This window comes from Hemiscyllium ocellatum, chromosome 1 (assembly GCF_020745735.1).
Source record: "Hemiscyllium ocellatum isolate sHemOce1 chromosome 1, sHemOce1.pat.X.cur, whole genome shotgun sequence".
In the NCBI taxonomy this organism is placed as follows: domain Eukaryota; kingdom Metazoa; phylum Chordata; class Chondrichthyes; order Orectolobiformes; family Hemiscylliidae; genus Hemiscyllium; species Hemiscyllium ocellatum.
This window is the reverse complement of record NC_083401.1, coordinates 132,634,901-132,656,923: the sequence shown is the minus strand read 5'-3', so window position 1 is coordinate 132,656,923 and position 22,023 is coordinate 132,634,901. Positions and strand designations below refer to the sequence as shown.

General features: G+C 38.6%; 1 protein-coding gene across 6 annotated transcripts in view; it reads right to left on the bottom strand.

Moving 5' to 3' along the window:
• wdfy3 (WD repeat and FYVE domain containing 3) overlaps positions 1–22,023 on the bottom strand; it is a 400,898-nt gene that overhangs the window by 58,341 nt on the left and 320,534 nt on the right. For 4 of the 6 annotated variants that reach the window (XM_060826089.1, XM_060826116.1, XM_060826108.1 and 1 more), the window contains exons 42-48: positions 21,020–21,085; positions 20,120–20,288; positions 18,260–18,423; positions 10,442–10,590; positions 5,232–5,352; positions 5,056–5,141; positions 1,556–1,636 (exon numbers count right to left, since the gene is read on the bottom strand). In XM_060826089.1, coding sequence (XP_060682072.1) covers positions 1,556–1,636; positions 5,056–5,141; positions 5,232–5,352; positions 10,442–10,590; positions 18,260–18,423; positions 20,120–20,288; positions 21,020–21,085 — 836 coding nt within the window. The remainder of the gene's footprint in view (positions 1–1,555; positions 1,637–5,055; positions 5,142–5,231; positions 5,353–10,441; positions 10,591–18,259; positions 18,424–20,119; positions 20,289–21,019; positions 21,086–22,023) is intronic. The other 2 variants (XM_060826126.1, XM_060826136.1) reach the window with 1 other exon arrangement.

Genomic DNA, 22,023 nt, shown 5'->3' with positions numbered 1-22,023 from the left:
TTTCCACACTGTAACTAATCTAAAAAAAAATTATCTTGAGATGCAGAGAGATCTGGGTGCTTTATTCCGTAAATCTCAAAAGGTTAGTATGTAGGAACAGCAAATAATTAGTAAAGTTGATGAAATGTTATCATTTATTTTGAGTGAATTTTTAAAATTCACCGGTTTTGGGTATAGTGATTAGTCCAGATTTGTTTCCCATCCCTAATTTCCCGCAGTGCAAAACATGATTCACATTTAGACCAGACCAGGTAAGGATGGTAGATTTCCTTTCCTAAATGACATTAATGAACCAGCTGAGTCTTTATAGTAATTGACTTAACATTAGATTATTCCAGATTTTTACTGAATTCAAATATTGCCAGCTGCCATGGTGGGATTCAAAGCTGGTTCCCACAATGTTACTCAGGTATCTAGATCAATAGTCTAGTGACAATACCACTAGGTTGTCACCTTCTAATGAGATGGAATATAAAAAGTAGGGAGATCATTTTCAGTTGTACAAGCATTGGTGAGACCATATTTGGATTTCTGTGCACTGCATTGATCCCATTACTTATGTAAATACATAGAAGTATTTCAGAGAAGGTTCACTAGATGAATATGTTGAATGGGTGGGTTGTTTTAGGAGGAAAGATTAAACAGACGGGATTTATAACTGTTGGAGTTTAAAACAGTACAGATAACTTGTCTGAAATGAACAAGTCCAAGCAATATCAGAAGGATGCTTGTGAAAAGAATGTTTCTGCTTGCAGCAGACTCCAGTACAAAGAGTCACTATTTAAAAGTGAGGAGTCATCCCTTTAAGACAGAGACAATGAAAAAAAATGCTCCCAGAAAGTTAAGTGTCTTGTGAATTCTCTTTCTCAAAGGTGCAAGTAAAGCAATTGAATATCTTTTAAGATACAGAGATAGATTCTTGATCAACAAAACGGCAAAGGGTTATTTGGGACAGAGGAGAATGCAGAGTATTCAAATCAGCCATGATCTTATTGAACGCTGATCAGGCACGAGAAGCTGAGTGACCTAGACACAAATGTACAAATTAGAAGCTGCAAATGTTTGTAAAATTATGTATAGTATTACAAATGCAACACAACTATCTGAAGGATCCAAGATATGACAGCAGATGTATTCCATCAAGAGAGAAGCCAGAGAACATGAGATTTGGAGTTATAGCCATAATATAGAGATTGTCACAATAAGATAAAGTAAATTTCAATTAAAATTAAGGTGAAAATTGTTTAAATATGGAAAAGGGATTGATAGATACTTAAAAACACGGCTTACTTCTGCAACAACAAATCAATTTACAATGCTCTATAATTCTAAATACCTGTCAAATACTTAAGAAGTTATCCTCGAATGTGACATTCAACAATTCTAAAGATCCAACAGTAGCCAAGAAAAATCAGGCAACGGATGTCACACTTTCATTTAAATATAACCAAACAATTTCCATTCTATTCATTTATAGCACACACTTACAAAACATTGGAGAAAGAAACATACATTTGTGGGGAAAATCCCAGATTCTAAGGTTAGCTTCACTTACCCCTGTTCCACACTTGTATTTGGCCGTTGGCCAGATACAGACTCAGAGCTATCAGTCAAGGAAGGAACAACAGCTAAAAATCTAAAACACAAAAATATTGAAGCAATTAACTGAGAAATAGGACAACCAGGTATCAGAAGAAATGCAAGGACAGAAAGTTCAAGGTTTAAAAAAAAATCAATGTTACATAATTAACTATAATTATACATTATTACTTTTCCCTTCTTGCAAGAAGCAGACAACCAAATTTTGGATGACCTCTAATTTACAGAGGGTAGAAAGTGGACCACGAGGCACAAAGTGCTTTGTAGCAACAAATTCAGAGGTGATAGTGGGACAAGTGTGGTGTCAGCAGCAGATGAATTCACCTAAAGCAATCAGAGTTCAGTTATATTATGGATGTAGTGATCAGATAGTCTTAGTGATTGTATATCATGTCATCAGAACCTCATCACAGGGTCAGAGAATACTACAGTAGAATCTCGATTATTTAAATGGGATTGGCGGGGAGTATTTTGTTCGGATAATTGATCGTTCAGATAACCGGAAACAAGTGGTAATTTATGAGTGCCGGTTATCCAGCAATGCACACCATAATACTGTTTACCCAACAACGGATCTATTGTGAACAAGTGGTAATTTGAGTGCTGGTTATCAAACATTTCTCCATTATCTGGCAATGCATGTCATGATACTGTTTAATTGATAACTGAATACTGAGTTGCCTAATGTCATTTTTACAGATACTGATGTTCAGATATTCGAGGTTCTACTGTATAGCACTGGATGTAGCCATTCAGTCCATTGAGTTTGTGCTGCTCTTTCCATGAGCATTACTGATAGCTCAAATCTCCGTGCTTTCTCTCAAATCCATGTGCTTTCTCTAACTTCATGAAGCATTTTTCTCTCTCAAGTATTTATTCAATTACCTTTATAAAGCTATTAAGTGCGTTACCACCAATCTGACAGCAAGTGCATCCCAAACGGTCAAAGTCAGAGGTCTCCTGCACAGAGAAAGGCCCTTCTGCCCATCAGGTCTGCACTGATCAAAAATACCCACCTAACTCTTCTACTCATATATTCCAGCTCTTTGCCCATAGCCATGTTTGCCACAGCATCACAAATACACATCTAAATATTATTGTAAGTAGTTGTCTATAAAAACTTTTTTGGATGTCAGCTTTGGTTCTTTTGTCAATCATCATAAACCTCTGCCCTCTACCATCCAACCTCATTCTTATCATTCATCACCTTAAACAAACAATGGTCCAATTTCATCCACCAATGTATCTGCCTATTCCATAAATTCAATCAGGCTGTCATGGAGTCGTAGAGCTGTACAGCTTGGAAACAGACCCTTTAGTCCAACTCATCCATGCTGACCAGATACCCTAAATTAATCTCGCCCCATTTGTCAGCATTTGGCCCGTAAACCCTCTATGTCACTCGAAACCCTTCCTATTCATAAACCCATCCAGATGCCTTTTAACTGTTGCAATTGTACCAGCCTCCACCACTTCCCTTAGCAGCTCATTCCATACGTGCACAATCCTCTGTGTGAAAAGGTTTCCTCTTAGGTGCCTTTTAGATCTTTCCCTTCTCACCTTAAACATATGCCCTCTAGTTTTGGACTAGCCCATCCCAGGGAAATGACCTTGTCGATTCACCCTAACCATGCCCATCATGATTTTAGAAACCTTGACAAAGGTACCCCTCAGTTTCCAACGCTCCAGAGAAAGTAACCCCAGCCTATTCAGCCTCTCCCAATGCTCAAACCCTCCAACCCTGGCAACGTCCTTGTAAATCCTTTCTGAACATTTTCAAGTCTCACAACATCCTTCCTATAGCAGGGAAGACTAGAACTCAACACAATATTCAGAAGTGGCCTATCCAATGTCCTGCACAGCTGCAACATGACCTCCTAATTCCTATACTCAATGCACTGACCAATAAAGGCAAGCATACCAAATGCCTTCTTCACTATCCTGTCTACCTGCGACTCCACTTTTAAGGAGCTATGAACCTGCACTCCAAGGTCTCTTTGTTCAGCAATACTCCCCAGAACCTTACCATTAAGTACTGCCCTAATTCGCCTTTCCAAAATTCAGCACCACACATTTAACTTAATCAAACTCTATCTGCCACTCCTCGGCCCAGTGACCTATTTGATCAAGGTCCCATTGTACTCTGAGATACCCTTCTTTGTTGTCCACTACACCAACAATTTTGGTGTTGTCTGCAAACTTATTGACCAACCTCCTAAGTTCACATCCAAATCATTTATATAAATGACAAAAAGCAGTGGTACCAGCACTGCTCCTTGAGTCACACTGCTGCTACAGGCTTCCACTCTGAAAAGCAATCCTCCAGCACCATTCTCTGTCATTTACCTTTGAGCCTATTTACTATCCAAATGGCTAGTTCTCCCTGCATTCCATGGGACCTAACTTTGCTCACCAGTACCATAAGGAATCTTGTCGAACACCTTACTGAAGTTCATATAGATCACATCCACCACTCTATCTTCATCGATCTTTTTCTCTTCAAAAAATTCAATCAAGTTAGTGAGACGCTATTTCCCATTTTGACTATTGCTAATCAGTCCTTGCCTTTCCCAATACATGTAAATCCTGTCCCTCAGGATCCCATCCAACAACTGATTTCAGACACATCGGTCTATAGTTCCCTAACTTTTCCTTACCACCTTTCTCCTTAAGTCCATAAATTGCCTTTTAAATAAACTGGTTCAGCTTCAGACACTGACAGCATGAAACTGAGTCAGTGGCAAAGAAACAAATAAAAAAAAAATGGCTTCAGCATTCCAATGTTGTTTGGAGGAAATTTCTGCTCATGAAGTACTAAATATCAGACAACGGTGTACAATTTAGATGCAGCCACTGAGACGGATAACTGGTGATTAGGTAGACCCTAATTTGTTAGCATTCAAGTAGAACCTGACTGTTTTTGGATATGGGTGCACATGCAGATGAGGAATAATAAGGGACCAATGATGCTGGAATTGGAAGAGCACCATTGTGGGTGATTCTCTGGCTAGGAAATTTCAGATAAGAATGGAACCAAGCAAAAGCAGTCCTACCCAGCTGGATGATGGTGGAGACAGAGTGGAGGATGATGGTGTGGTCAATCAACCATACTCAAGGTAACATGGGCTTAAAACTCTTTTAAACCAATAGAACTAAAAATAGAAAAATTAAAACTTAAATGTTTTCTTGAGTTTTATATAAGGTCTTCTAACTAAAGCAATCACTGTCCCCTCCACAGACGTTGCTTGACAAGCTTAGTTTTTTTCAACTCGTTATTGTTTCAGATTTCTAGCATCTGCCGTGTTTTCCTTTTGTATTGGTGTAACTATCAAGTGCAATTAATTCATACCAAATTGGACTCACCTGAATCAACGTGTGAAATCCTATATGATTTAACTCTTATTTGCGGTATTTTTACTAAGAAAACCGAAGAAGAGCAACAATTATTTTTCCTACCTTTGATACACTTTATTTCGAACACCTTTTTGGAAGGCTAGGAGATAGTTTCGCCCATCACCAGAGAAAACTTCAACTGCAATAGGCTGAAGGAGAGAATAACTTGTAAACGTTTATGATAAATTATTTTAATGAGCAAATAATAGATGGATCAAAGAATACAAAATGATTCCAACCTGTAGGAGATAACGTCTCTTATGCACTTCTTTGATGTCTTCATATGCAAATTTACTGCAAGTCCTCTTCAGCTGACTCTGCCCTTGACGTGCTCCTCTTGGAATGATAGGCTCATGTGTGCTAGACGAGTCAAAGGAAAAAATAAGTTTAAGCTAGGTCTGACAAGGTTTGCTTGTTTTTGTAATAGATAAGTTGAAGTCACAAATCATTCATCCCTTTTCTCCTTCAGGATAGCTGTCAACACTAATAAAAATGCTGTGTAATACTTGACAATGTTTCACTGCGGAGCAAAGATTGATTCCTGAAGGTATTGCTTGATTAATTAATGTACATTCATTTAAATTAGATAAAGATTTCATTAGCTACACATGGTAACTCAACTATATCTCAGTCTCTAGTGAGTTAAGGAACATTATAATTAGCTTAAAAATCCCTGGATTGCAGCTACATCTGCCAGGAAATATAGTGTCATGGCATGCCATCCTCAACCTTCTTGCACCATGCTCATATATCCACTATTCTGCAAACACTGTAATTCCTGTCATCCAACCATAACTAGCTCGACCCGGTTTTTCTCATACCCTCCACTTTACCTTCTAGAAGGAATCTCTCAAGCTTTCCAACTCTGATTAAATGACCAAAATACTGGCATTTTCTCTGTTGGATGTTACTGGAAAAAGTTCTGTTAGCTCCTGCATCTTCCACTACTTCTGCATTTGCCTAATGTCTCCAAGTGGAATTTTTAGCATATGTATTAGCATCTATATGTTTAAGGTCTCCATTTTCTTCCACTGATATTTATTATTTAGAGTTGAGGCACACAAAACTGAATAAAATGCAACCTTTTGAGTTTTTGACCTTGTTACAAGTTTGTATTATTAGTACTTTTTTTGTGTTCATAAAATTACTTTGGGTTATTCAGTCCTCCTAACTTCTACATCACATCTACCATTTTGTGTTATCACATGTCCTAAACAGACAAACTCATCTGCTTATTCCAATGTAACTCCATCTACTTCAACTTCCATTTGAGTTTTTTCTAACATATTCCTTCAAATTAACTTTGTTTTTGACGTTTTGGCGTTCATTCTAAATTTATATCCTAAACCTTTAGATTTTACTTAACAGTTTGTAGGGCATCTTCTGTAAATAGTGTTATGCGTCAGTTTGTTATTTTCTTGCTTCTAATGTTTACCCCTGATGTCTATCTATCTATCTGAATGCTCACTCTGTGCATAGATTTGATCATTTTTTGTTGCAGTGCAGCATTTTCTCATACTCCTCTCTTCATTTGAAACAGATCCAATTGTCCCTCCTCTCATATGATGCTTGTTATTTCCATCCATGAAATGCTCTGTATAAATATCACGTCGTTGTCATCACCTTTCACCACCATGTTTATTCATTCTTGTTGATAAATATGATTAAAAGTTTTTAATAGTCTATGAGGCATACGTTAATGTGTTTGTTTGAATGTGCTTATTTAACGAGGATATTTCTTCAGTTAAACATTCTTTTTCTTCCTTGTGGTCAAAAGTCACAGTAAATGACTTAATGAATAGTGAATGTGTAAGATCACTGAATACATCTGTCAGCATAACTCTGTAGCTCCAAGGGCTTCTACATGTTGCTACTTATTTTTGGAATGGAGGTTTTCCCATGTTCTTTAGTTTCTTGAAAGAACTTGAAAGTAGCTCTGGGATTTACATATTAATGAATCAAGACCTGCAACCCATTCTAAAAGATGAAAGACTTAACAGCAATCATTATATGACATTATGATCTTTTGCTATAAATTCTGTGTCCTATTATCCTGCTCCATTAGCTTCAAAACATTTTCTCCCTCTAATATAAAGTCAGACACTTCGGTCCAACCAGTCCATGCCATACAGTATTCTAAACTAAACTAATCCCACCTGCCTGCTCCTGACCCATATCCTTCCAAACCTTTCCAATTCATGTATCTAAATGTCTTTTAAACATTGCAATTGTACCCGCATCCACCACTTCCTCAGGAAGTTCATTCCCCACAAAAACTACCTTTTGTGTAAAAAAAAATTGCCTTGTGGCTTTAAATCTCTCTCCTCTCACCCTGAAAATATATCCCCTAGTCTTGAAATCCCCCATCCTAGGAAAAATACAACTACCATTAACTCCATCTATACCTCTCGTTATGTTATAAACTTCTTTCAGGTCGCTACATCAATCTCCTACAATCCAGTGAAAAAAATCCCAGCCTATCCAGCCTTTTTTCATAACTCAAACCTTCTATGCCCAGCCACATCCTGGTAAATTTCTTCTGAACCCTCTCCAATTTGCTAATATCCTTCCTATAACGGGGCGACCAGAACTGGAGGCAATATTCCAGAGGAAGCTCCACCAATGCTCTGTACAACCTCAACATAACATCCCAAGTCCTATACTCAAAGGACTGAGCAATGACAGCAATCATGCTAAGTGTCTTTTTAAACACCCTGTCAATGTGGGACGCAAACTTTACAGAATTATGCACCTGCACCCGTAGGTCCCTCTGTTCTACAACACTACCCAAGGCCCTACCTGTAACTGTATAAGCCCTACCCTTGTTTGTTGTACCAAATGCAATACCTTGCATTTACCTAGATTGAGCTCCATTATCCATTCTTCAGCCCACTGACCCATTTGATCAGGATCCCTTTGTAATCTTAGAAAGCTTTCATTGTCTACTATGCCACTGATTTTGGTGTCATTTGCAAACTTACTAACCATGCCTTCTATGCTGTCATCCAAATCATTTATTTAAGTGAGAATCAAAAGACGACCCAGAAACGAGCCTTTTGGAACACTGCTGGTCACAGGCCTCCTGTCCAAAAAGCAACCCTCCATCTTGGTCTCCTGCTGTTAAACCAATTATGTTTCCAATTAGCAGGCTCAACCTGAATCCCATGTGATCTAACTTTATTAATTAGTCCAGCATGCGGAACCTTGTCAAAGGCTTTACTAAACTCCAAATAAACAACATCTACTGCACTAACAACCACCTTTTTGGTAACTTGCTCAAAAAATCTCAATCAAATTTGTGAAACACATCATAATGTTTAGTCCATAATTTGCCTTCTCAAGAAAGTTTTCAAAATAAAATGACAAACAATAGATTAGTATAGGGAGGTTATATTAAAATTATTTGAAACACTAGGTAGGCCCCAGCCAAAATACCGCATACAGATTTGATCACTGCCTTCCTGGAAATGGGTGATTGTATTAGAGAGAGGGTACAAAGAAGATTTACAAGTAATTAGAGCATTTTAACTTGGATAAAATAGTGATCAGGTTGGGCTTGTTTTCTTTGAAACAGATGATGCTGAGTAAAGATATAACAGAGGTATATAAAATTATGTGGAGGATAGATAGAGTTGAAAGAAAGGGTGTTCAGAAGGCAGAGAGCATAGACTTAAAAGTACACAAAAACAGAAGTTGCTGAAAAAGTTCAGCAGGTCTGGAAGCATCTGTGAAGAGAAATCAAGTTAAAGTTTCAGGTCCAGTGACCCTTCCTCAGAACTCAAGACTTAAAGTAATTGGCAGAAGGTTTGGATGGCCATGGAGGAAAGAGTTTTCTCAACCGTAAGTGTTCAGGCTGAAATGCCATGTTACATTTGCTGTAACCTGTGGAGCTCAGATCAAGAAATGGAAAGTTTGACAATGCTGGATAACACTTTTAATGGTACCGACATGGTGGATCGAATGCTCTTCTTCCATGCTGCACATTGTTGATGTTTTCTTTTGAGCATGAGGCAAGAATCAGCTGTGCTAATCCCCTCTCTGGTTAATTAACATGTTAATATTCACCATCATAAATTCATGCAAAAAGGCATGTGACAATGACAAATCACTAGTTAACAGCCAATGTCCAGAAGGCAATGCTATAACTTCAACTGAATTACTGTTTGCAGAAAAAGAGAATAATTGGAAAAATAGTATTAATAAATAAATGACATTCTAGATTTAAAAAACACCATCACAAAATCTCTGTTCATACACACCAAATTCATGCTTATCAATAAATATTGTGAAGAAATACTAACAACAGTCAAGATTAAAACAAAAAAAATTGAAGGTGATGGATGTTAAACCTTCACATTTCCTCATCTTCCACCTCGCTAGCATATACCACACTGCATGCAAATTGAATTCACCAGTTTCCAAATTTTCCCTCGCCCCACCCCATCCCAAATCCAACTCTCGGTCTCAGATCCACCCTCCTGACCTGACCTACCTGTCCATCCTCCACATTTCCTACTGAATTCTCAGAAACACCTCCTAAATTCGCCTATCTATTGCTATATCACCTACCTTTACCCCAGTCCCAAACTGCTCCCCACCATTTATTTCTCAGCTCCCTTCCCCAGTCCTGAAGAAGGGTTATGCCCAAAACGTCAACTCTCTTGCTTCTCGGATGCTGCCTGACCTGTTATGCTTTCTCTAGCACCATACCTTTTAAACTCTTACTCTCCAGCATCTGTAGTCCTCACTTTCTCCTAATTCTCACGTCATACATGCTACTCAAATTCACTAATTATTCAGTAAGAATAGACGCACCATCATACATACTCCCCTGAAAAATCCAAATTTTAACATAAAATGATGCATTCCATTGAACTTAAATAGTTCCATTTTCAACTGTTAAAAACGAAAATAAAAATAACACAACATTTAGATCTTTTCCACAGCTGAGTGACTGGAGCAGCAGTGATGGAATGGCTGGAAGAGACTATGGGCTAATAAAAAAAGGGCCAAATCTATGCAGAATTTCATCACCAAATACTGAAATGTTGTAAACATGAAACGTTGATAACTGACACATTTGGATAGATTTTTAGAAATTATCAACTCCTTTACATTCTTCCTTAGTTACATTAATTGTTTATTGATAATTATTAGAAAAACAGTATTGAAACTGGACTCATTTTTTTCTTAGGAAAAGAAGAATTGCTACTCTTTTTCTTTCCAAAATAAAGCATATTTTTTGGAAGTATGCACATTGAAGGTAGTTAACATCATCTTACCACAGGCCAGCATTGCTGATCTTCTGAAGTTACAATACAAAATCAGGCAGAAGAATAATAGACAAATCAGAGGTTACCATTACAGATCATTAATCTAATTTTTTTTGATCAAGGCTATCCTTCAATCCAGAACTTGGAGATTACAATAACAAAAGAAATGTACTCACTTTAGAGGCAGAGTTTCAATATCACGGATTTCCCTAGTTGCAGTCATTGTGAAGCCATCAATCACATAGAAATGCTCTTTGCCGAACAAGAGAAGACCTTCACTGGTGTCCAGTCCCTGTACTCTAGCACATCTGTACATGTGCTGAATCTATAACAGATCAGATACTTATAAGTGTGCTTCATTATCTGACAGATAAAAAAAGTCAAGAACACAAAGTAAGCAGTTAAACACAAGTCCAGCCTCCACTGTATGTCAATATTAAATTATAGTTTTTGAAATTAATGTTTAACCAAATGGTTCTTGCTTAAAAAAAATGCTGTCCAATTTTCTGAGCATTTCCTCTTTTAGTTTCAGATTTCTAACACCAATAATATGTCTTTTGCATTAAAATGTAATGCTTCCCACTAATCTACTGGAAAAGTTAACATTTTCACCAAAAATCTTTTGGGTAGAGTTAGGAAACTGGATCCTTAAAAGTGCACAGAATTCCACTTAATGGACTTAAAACCACTTGCTGGTGAATCATTACGGATGCTGGCACATATGAGTAAACAAGAGGTTCTCGAACTTTCAGGTGAATTGGTCCAGGTCATGGTAGTGATGAAGGCTTTTATTGCTACCTGATCAACCTACAATCATGGTAATCACCAATTCCTGGTGCCATGCCTCTCTGTTGGGATTGCATTTTGGTAAATGGAGGTTAGAGATGGGTAGTGCATAAGTCAGAAAGATAGCATGATGGGACAGCCAGTGATCAAGGCCACTAATGAAATGCTATTCTTTAATTCAACTGAACATAAAGTAAGGATGTTATCCTCCGCTTACACAGGGCATTGGCATAACTACATCTTAAATACTGTGGATCGTTTTGGTCTCCTTATTTAAAGAAGGATGTTAACAAGTTACAGGCAGTTCAGAAGAGGTTTATTGGTTTGATATCTGGACTAAGTGGGCAGTCTTATGAAGAAAGCTTGGACAGACTGAGCATGGTGTTTAAAACAGTGAAGAGTAGATTGCTTCATGATTATAAGAACCTGAATGGTTTCAACAACGTGGATGTGGAAACAATATTTAGTCTTGCAGTTCAATCCAGAACAAAGGGAGATTTTTAAAATTAGGGGTCACCCTTTTAGGACAAAATGAGCATTTGTTTTCTCTCTGTGATTTGTGCAACCCGAACACTCTGTCTCAAAAGATATAGAAGGCAAGATCATTGAATATTTTTAGGTGGTGGTGATTTGTTTCCCTTGCCTAATGAGATTTTTAAATTATTGGAGGGATCGATGGGAATTTGGAATTTGAAACAAAAAGTGATCAGCCATGATTTTATTGAATGACAGAGCAGGCTTGAGGGTCTATTTTTGCTTCTAAATCCTAATTGTGTATGTACTTTTAGCAACAAGGCTTCACGCTTTGGACACAAACTGAAAGTAGTATTTTGTGATTAATTACAAAGTCATAAGGTGTTTTTCTAATAGATGTAAATGTATATAAAAGGAGATACCTTTTTCAGTCACTGTCTCTGTGTAGGTCAGATTATTAAAATTCAGGCTTTCATTCGACATTAACATTCTGATGATAGGAAGCACCTAATGTGCCTTTCTTTTATTGCTAATTTATTGGTCTACTTTCCCTTTTTTCTACCTTTAGATTTTCAACATTTGCTTTTTATATTTTGTAAAATTTTCTTACATAAATTAACATGAGCAGAGCTACTTGCAATCTACTTAAAAATAAATTACAAATAAAAAAGCACAAGCAGGAAGAAAATACTGGAGGTAAAGATATTGGAGAATGAGCAAAATAAAATAAAGCAATTTAAATATGAATTATCCTGATGATTAATCATATTAAAATATTCACAGAAATCTACATTTAACTTGCTGATCTACTTTCGACAAATAAATTCTGACATTAACACTAAATATCAAGACACAAAAATAATTTAGTTTTCTAACTGAATTTATAACAACGAAATACACCATTGAAAATTTTAGAATCTTTATGAAATTCCTGGTACTAAGCTCATGCTTTAATAATAGCCCTATTTCCTGTCATATATCTATGACCTCACTGTGGAAGATTATATTTATATCACTGCTTTAGAAAAAAACCTGGCTCAGGTGGTTTGTGAGCTTAGTGAAGCTTTTAAACTGGCACAACCTTCATGGGAGTCTGCTCTGCAAGGGTAGTCTTCATCACCAAAACTCCTCTTGATTGGTCTCTTTTTCCTGGCATCTCCACTGAGCAATCTCACATCTATCCAAGTCCTGAGCCATTTCTCAGCAAGATATCCTCATTATTTACTCCCTGTGTGATTTTTCTATGTTTTGATCTGTTTCAGCTCATTTTGCTCTTTTTTTCTCTGGGCTCACTGTCAACCAGACTTGGCCAAACTGTTTTCTCCACGAGCTTTGATATTGACAGCCAATTCCTTGGCAATCTTATATAGCCTCTTGATTCCTACTTAATCACATGCACAGTCAAAGCCAACCCTGATCACTTCCCTCACTATTCACATCCCACCACTCCCAAATAAATATTTATTTTAGGTCTGACCTTGGGGAAAGAAACATTTTCCATTAGCACTTCTAATAGTACTTTCATACTTACAAATTTTGAGCCCTGGTCATTTCCCTTGGTACAGTTCCACCTTAATTCCTTAAGCCCAAGGGACGTAAACTTGTATGTACATGATTCCTAAATAATTTAGCAATTCATTGGCAGACCTGGCTGAATTGCATAAAACATCACGGATCTTCAGAACCTCTGCTCACTATTCTAGTCATCCTGAATACAAAGAACAATTCCCTACCTCCTTAAACCTTCTAACACATTACTTCCAAAAATAGGTGCAAGACTGTTAGAATGGATGGTCTTACTCATCTTGTTATTTCTATGACGCTCCTTTCCTTGCCTACCTAGGCAAGTGTTTTCTTATCCAATTTTGAATTTTTATCCTTTATTTCCACTTCTATTTTTTCTTATGTCTTTGTCAAACTCATCTCAGCCCTTTCACCTATTAAACTGATCAGCCAATTTCTCTCCTGGTCCCCCTGATACTGTAAATAATTAGGACCATCAAGAGCAGGAGCAAACCAATCAACTTTCAACTCTGTTCAGTTTTTCAACTGGATTATAGCTGAACTGCATTTCAACTCAATTTTCCAGATTTGTTTAATTTTGGTTGGTATTGTTTCCAAAGAGAAGGCTATCCAGCAACATTCTGAAACTCCTATTCTTTTCATATCCATAACCTGTTTGGTTCAATTTTTTTCCAAATTTACTACCCTTTGTATGAAAAAAAAGACTCCTCTTTTCTTACAAACTAAGTCCCATCTCCAATTTCTCTTTACTCTCCTAGTTCTTGGAAGTCTCACCATATCCCAATTCCATATCCATCTTTCTCCTAACTCTACATTTGATTCTCTCCAGGTTTCTGCCCTTGAACTGCACAGAAGCAGCCTTAATTAAAATTACAAATGAGAATCATCATGTGAAATGTCAGCATTTACAGGATCCCTTCTCATGCCTCTTGAATGGTATCTGGTCTTTAATCACACCAGAGAACATCCTGTGCTAGTTCTCTCCTTATACCATTCTCTCTGGGCTACATTTAGGATTCCTCTTTGGTGCTTTCCTATTTTTCCCCAACATCTTGTCCCAGGCAAGATTACTGAAGGTGTGGTATCATTTTTAATGTGCTCCCATGACACCCAACTGTACTTTGACCCTTTACTTTCTCTGTTGTCAGATTAGTCCTGGATAAGTCCTGCAGTTTTCTTCAATTAAACACTAAGACAACCAAAGCCATTATTTCTGGCAACTGCCACAATCTCTATTGCCTACCTATAGATTTCATTTCTCTCTCTGGCTACTGTCTTAGGATGAACAATACTGTTTAAAACTTAAGTATCTTATTTGATCAATGTCTGGCTTCAAACTCTAACCTGTGTAATTCAATGTTTACTTGTATCACAACATTTGCTGGCAGCCAGTCATAACGAGGCAAACTCAAGGAGTCAAATAGCTCACTACTGTGTCCAACTTACATTTCCTGTCTCAATCCAGCTGTTTTTCAAACCTTACCCATGGTATATTAATACTCTACTGATAGATGACATCCTTCAGAATTATGCTGGCTATATGCCGATTGCAACAAGAACACCCCATCCATTACCCTCTGTTCACTGACCAAGACTGCCCCTTGGTAAATGAATGCCTTAAGTTTAAAGTTATTTATGCTCTAATTCTTCATGCCCTTGCTCCTCCCTATAATTGCTGGGACCGTAGAATCATAGAATCCTTACAGTGTGGAAGCACTCCATTCTGCCCATTGAGTCCACATTGATCCACAGAACAGCATCCCACCCAGATGCACCCCCCCTCCCCCACCCTATCCCAGTAACCCTGCATTTCCCATTGCTAATCCACCTAGTCTGCACATCCCTGGACACTATGGGCAATTTAACTTAACTTGCACATCTTTGGACTGTGGGAGGAAGCCCACGAAGACATGGGGGGAATGTGCAAACTGCCTACGGTGGAATCGAACCTGGATCCCTGGCATCAAGAGGCAGCAGTGCTAACCACTGAGCTGTCGATATCTTCCATGAATCCTTTGTTCCTTGATCACAGAACTCTCATACATCCCACATATCCTTCACTACACCTAGTGATTAAACTCTGGCATTCCCTTGCTATAACTCTGCCCTGTCATTTCCATTGCATTTTCCAATGATGTTAATAAAATATCTTTTTGACCAAATATTTGGTTATCTTTCTTAAGATCTCTTCTTTTGACCAGGTGTAAATATTTGTCTGTCATGCTGTGAATCACAGAAATGCAGGTGGTTATCATTCAGCTTATAATGCCTGTACCAGCTCTCCAACAAGGATTGTGGTTGAGTGCCATTCTCCTGTCTTTGCACATTATTTCTACGCAAATAATGATTCAAATCTTCTTGAATGCCTCAAATGACTTTGTCTCTACCACATTTCTAGGCAATGAATTCTACTCTGAGACAATTATTATGTGAGAAAGGTCTTATCATCACATTTCTAACATTTTTGCCAATCACTAGATCTGTACCCACATGATCACAATCCTTTATAAATGGGACCTCTCATGATTTTGAAGACCTCTATGAGGTCTCCTCTTCGCCCTTTTCTCCCCAAAACAGAGCTGAAAATGTGTTGCTGGAAAAGCACAGCAGGTCAGGCAGCATCCAAGGAGCAGGAGAATCGACATTTCGGGCATGAGCCCTTCTTCAGGAATGAGGAAAGTGTGTCCAGAAGGCTAAGATGAAAGGTAGGGAGGAGGAACTTGGGGGAGGGGGGTTGGAAATGCGATGGGTGGAAGGAGGTCAAGGTGAGGGTGATAGGTCGGAGTGGGGGTGGGGGCAGAGAGGTCAGGAAGAAGATTGTAGATTAGGAAGGTGGTGCTGAGTTCGAAGGATTTGACTGAGACAAGGTAGGGGGAGGGTTCCTAGGCTGAAGATGAGGCGCTCTTCCTCCAGCCATCATGTTGCTATGGTCTGGTGATGGAGGAGTCCAAGGACCTGCACGTCCTTGGTGGAGTGGGAGGGGGAGTTGAAGTGTTGAGCCATGGGGTGGTTGGGTTAGTTGGTCCGGGTGTCCCAGAGGTGTTCTCTGAAACGTTCCGCAAGTAGGCGGCCTGTCTCCTCAATATAGAGGAGGCCACATCGGGTGCAGCGGATGCAGTAAATGATGTGTGTGGAGGTGCAGGTGAATTTGTGGTGGATATGGAAGGATCGCTTGAGGCCTTGGAGGGAAGTAAGGGGGGAGGTGTGGGCGCAAGTTTTGCATTTCTTGCGGTTGCAGGGGAAGGTTCCAGGAGTGGAGGTTGGGTTTGTTGGGGGGTGTGGACCTGACGAGGGAGTCACCTCCCTCCACCTTGTCTCAGTCAAATCCCTCAAACTCAGCAAAGCCTTCCTAATCTACAATCTTCTTCCTGACCTCTCTGCCCCCACCCCCACTCCGGCCTATCTCCCTCACCTTGACCTCCTTCCACTGATCGCATTTCCAACGCCCCTCCGCCCTACCTTTTATCTTATCCCACTTGGCACACTTCCCTCATTCCTGAAGGGCTCATGCCAGAAACGTCGATTCTCCTGCTCCTTGGATGCTTTTCCAGCAACACATTGGATGCTGCCTGACCTGCTGCACTTTTCCAGCAATACATTCTCAGCTCTGATCTCCAGCATCTGCAGTCCTCACTTTCTCCTCTCCAAAACAGTCCCAACTTCTCTAATCTATTGTCATAACTGAAATCTCTCATCCCTGGAACCAATCCTGTAAATCAGTACTCCTCTCTTCCCAGTGTGTTCACATCCTTCCTATAATGTGATGTCCAGAAACGTGCACATTACTCCAGCTTAGATCTAAAAGTTATCTTATATTTTTTCAATATCACATCCTTGCTATTGTACTCTACATTGTGCGTTTTGGTAAGAAGAAAATGGCAAAACAATCTTACACACTGAATATAATTTTCCACCTATCCACCCAGTCCATCAATTTGATGATGTCCTTTTGGAGTTTTACACTATCCTCAGTTGACAATGCTTCTGAGTTTTGCATCATCTGCAGACTTTCAAACTGCCCCATGCACATCAAGATCTAAATTATTAATATTTTCAGGAGAAACAAGGAAACCTCAGGGGCCTCCATTATGAACCATTTTCAAGCTCTAAAAATATTCGCTGACCACTACTCTGTGCTTCCTATTATTCAAACAATTTTGTAATCAAGTTGCTACTGCAGCTTTTATTTCATGAGCTATAACTTCTCTCACAAGTCTGTTGTTTAATACTGTATTGAATGCCTTTTGGAAGTCCACACATATTGTATCAACAGTATTAACCTCATTCATCTTGCTACACTACAAAAATAACTTCAGTAAATTAGTCAAACTTGATTTTCCCTTGAGAAATCCATGCTAGCTCTTCCTAAACAACTCATCGCTTTCTATGTGACTATGAATTCTAGCTTAAACAATGCATTTCTAGAAGCTTCCTGACAACTGAAGTTAAACAGACTGGTCTGTAATTGCTAGGTTTATCCTGACAAATGTTTTGGAACCAGGATGTAATGTCTGTAATCCAATCATCTGGCACCACTCCTGAATCGAGAGAAGACTGAAAGATCATGACCAGTGTCCCACCAACTTTCAATCCCACTTCCTCTTTATTAAGTCTGAAGCCTCTTAATGATAGAGCCTTGTTCTACTGAAGTGGTCTGTGAAATTTTCTAACAGTAACAGGCGCTATATCAATAGAAGTTGCTGTTGCTGTATGAGAATCCCAAGGCTACACTGAATATAAACTTTAGAATCAGCACTGGGCTATCTTAATTCAATTCAATTGTGCAGCTCATGCTTTTTCCATTCATGTCCCCAGCATGTAAACTGGGTAATTGTCCTGGGTTGATCAATTTAGAATACTTTCAACAGGAACCTGTATATCAAAAGATAGATTGAGAGAGACAATTAAAGATTGTAATACTAAGATCTGATTTTTAATAAATACTGCTTTTTAACATCTCAACTCTAGTTATTTGGAATCAAGTTAAAGACACAAATGTTATGGAAAGGATTACTTCACTTCGAAAAAGTAGGTCTTCCACATTCACTGCTGTTTATTCAAGCAGGGGAAAGAGGTTTACTGCTGACAGGTTGGAACAAAGTGGTGCATAGAAAGGGAAATACAGCTATCAACAAGTCAATAATTGGTATGTGAATCGATGAATCAAGCCAATGAATGCTTGGGGAAAATGCTGCAATGCGTTTCAGTACCTTTTCCCCCTCTTCTAATAACCGTAGCAGGGTCTGGTTGTCTGTCTTCTCTTCTTCATCCATTGAACTTCCCTCAGAGATCTGATCAAGGAAAGGTTCTGTATTGTCTTCATCACCACCATCAGGAGCAGATCGTGAACGTTTCAGTGGAGGCTTCACAATTCCTATGAAAATTTCAGATTTTATATTAATCTATAAATTTAATGCAGAAATATTTGATCTAAACAGATAACATCTAAAATGAATGTCATAAATCAAATCTAATTTTTAATTAGTTCCAATTGACCTATTAGTGCATTGCTGCAAAAATGTTTATTTCTCAGTGCAGACCATGTGAACACCATTATGGATTTGGTTAATCACTGAATGACTATTTTTATCCATACTTCTTATATTCTTTCATAAAACCTCCCATGGCCGTTTTTAGACCTCTAGTACCAGTACATCTTTGTATAAACCTAGGTTATCAGCTCCGTGAATCTCTGACTACTATGCAAGTGTATTAATCCACATGAGCTTCACACACTTCTTCCTTACTGTTGAGCTGATAAAACCATGTAATTCCAACATATAAATGATACTTAGGTAGACTTTGTCCTTTAGTTTAAAACTACAAATTAGAATTACTTATTAACATGCATCTGCATGTTTCGGGTACAAGATGCTTTTGACCTTGAGGTTTAAAGTGTTAAGTCATGACATTAGTTGCATAAGTGTTGTGCTTAACCCTCCCCCTGCACCGAGTGCAAAAGTTTGAAGGTGAGCCAAGTAAGGTCTACCTACCATATATGTTCAAAACTGAAATTAACACAAATATATCAAGGAATATGAGTGAGTGTGGATACATGGATTTGAAATATAGCTCAGTCATAATTTAACCAAGTGGCATAACAAGATCAAGGATGTCAGTGGGAGAGAGCAAGGACTGCAGGTGCTGGAGATCAGAGTCAAAAGGTGTGGCGCTGGAAGAGCACAGCAAGTCAGGCAGCATCCGAGGAGGAGTATCGATGTCTTGAGCACAGATCTTATGCTTGAAATGACGATTCTCCTGTTCCTTGGATGCTGCCTGACTGGCTGTGCTTTTCCACCGCCACACTTTTTGACTCAAAGATACAAGTTATCTATTCTTGTTCCCAGGATCCTAAAATTCCAATTTTATTTTTCCTTCTGCAACCCTATTACAGATTTTACACACACAATTAATTGAAGACTAAGTTACTAATAATTCAACTCTGGAAAATGGAATGTGTGCTCTTAGCGTGATGTGGTGTCACTGGAATGTCTTAAGACACTTCACAGAATGAATTGCCGACGCAATGCAGTAACTACTAGGGTGGCACAGTGGCTCAGCGGTTAGCACTGCTGTTTAATGGCACCAGGGCTCCACGGTCAGGCGACAGTCTGGCGTTTGCACATTCTCATGTGTGTGGGGCTCCTCTGGGTGCTTTGGTTTCCTCCCACAGTCCAAAAGGTATGTGCGTAAGGTAGATTAGCCATGCTAAATTTCCAACTGCGTCCAAGGATGTGCAGGCTAGGTTGATTAGCCATGGAAATACAGAGTTACAGGGATAGGATGGAGTGGGGTGGAGGTATCAGGTCTGGGTGGAATACTCTTCAGAAGGCCAGTGTGGACTTGATGAGCTGAATAGTCTGCTTCCACATTGTAGGAAAATCCTAGCTCAATTTGAGATGGCAGCATAGGCCAGGAGCAACAAACGTTCATTATTTAGATAAATCATTTGAAAAAAAGTGAAATCACAGCATTTTTTTTTACATTACAGCTGAAATGTAGGCTCAGACCTACTCCTAGATATTCAAGGATTTAAATATCGACAGGTTGCTTGCTGTATATACACTTACCTTTGACTCTTGCAATTGTATCTTCTCCATGCTCTGGTTCATGATGTGTGGCTTCACCCTCTGAACTCTCTTCAATTGTATCTGGATACATTGTAGGATTTCCAGCAGATAGCCGCAAGTAGTACTCTTTACTGTCATAGCTTATAGCTCTGCGGTAGCGAGCAGGTTTCTATAAAAGCAAAATCCAGACAGTATATTTCTACACACTAGTTCAGATAATTCTTTTTAAACTGAAACTAATCCTGAACCTTACTGATGAGAAAACACTGCACATCATAAGAAATACATAAAAGGTGTTTGTAGCAGCCAGCCATAGGCTTATGATGTGTGAAGAAGATAATAAACTGCCAAAACAAATTAATATTCACAAGCTTTATGTTGAACATTACTTCAGTAACATGCTTTAGCAAAATTTGTGCTGAGAGACAATAATTAACACTGAATATCAAATAAACTGAACATTGTGTAGACCTCTTAAAAATTATTTATTATATTTTGTACAATTTTTGAAGATGGCTAGGAAAGAAAGAAGAAAAAAGGGCTGACTCAACTAAGTCATCGCATATTTTTGCTGGCACTTGGTTTGAAACAATGCAGCTTAAATCACAAGGCCACAAAAATAGCAATGATGTTAATTGAAGTGCTAGGGTGAGACTCCAGCCCAAGAAAGCCTGTTAGTGTGCAGTATAAAACAGTTTACAAAGATCTATTTTGGTGACAAAGTGCAAAGAAGTAACAAATCCTGCAGTGAAGAGTGAATCATCATCTTATAGCTCAAAAAGATGCATTGGGAGAAGCCAATCATGAAGCTATGTTACAATGCCCATCATGCAGGTTCATTCACATATATTACTTAATGGGCATAGCAACTCTTGCTCTTGATATTTTTTTCACATTTACCTTCTCAGAGACCATATTGTCATCATCAAACCAAGGGATCTCAGGCAGTTTACTAGCGTTGAGCAACTAAAATAAGGTATTGAGAATAATCCAGGAAATAAACATCAGATTTTCAGCACATTGAAATAACCACATAAGTACAGATGCGCACACAAAACATTACAAGTAGGTGGCAATGCAGAATCAAAATTAAATAACTTGAAAATTGATTAGGTGAACTCAAATAAGCAAGTTTCATATGCAACACAATACCTGAAAACACATGTACTACACATACAACTTGTAGTACTGAGATACGAAAGGTCAAATTATGTAGGTATGGCATTTCACTGACCATACTGTACTTGTCAGAGGTCAACACTACAAACTTGTATCCAGCTTCAAGTGCAAACTTATTTTAATAGACTATCTGGGTATTCCAATCACATTGCAGGGGTTGGAATGGCACTACAACATTCAGAGCTCCACTTAGGAGTTAGAGGAGGAGCTACAATTAAAACTAAAGTGAATAAAAGACGGAAAGTGATTTCAACTGTTTCTCAAGGAATGAGCAAAAGGACATTGGCCATCACTGAATTAAAGTCATGGTTCAAGAGACAGGTCTTCAGTTTTTTTTATTAACATAAGGAGGAATATAGCTTTGCTGGGAACATACTATACCACCAGGCCTCTCCTGTTTGTTTGTCCATGGATCCATGCTATAATCAGGGGATCAAATTTCCAGTACAGCTGACAAGAGGGCTAGATAAGTAGTTTCATCTGCAGTCAGTAGCGTATGCCCCAGTTTTGTCACTTACTGGAAGATCTGGGTCAAAATATTTATGAGACAGTAAATTAGCTTTCAATTGACGAATCAGCACTCCTCTATATCGTACTCTACTTGGAGGAAATGGAGGGTGGCAAGGGCACAAAATGTACTCTCAGTGGGGGATTTTAACATCCACCATGAGTGGCAACAGCCCCAATACTGATCAAGCTGGTCATGTCATAAAGGACATTGATGC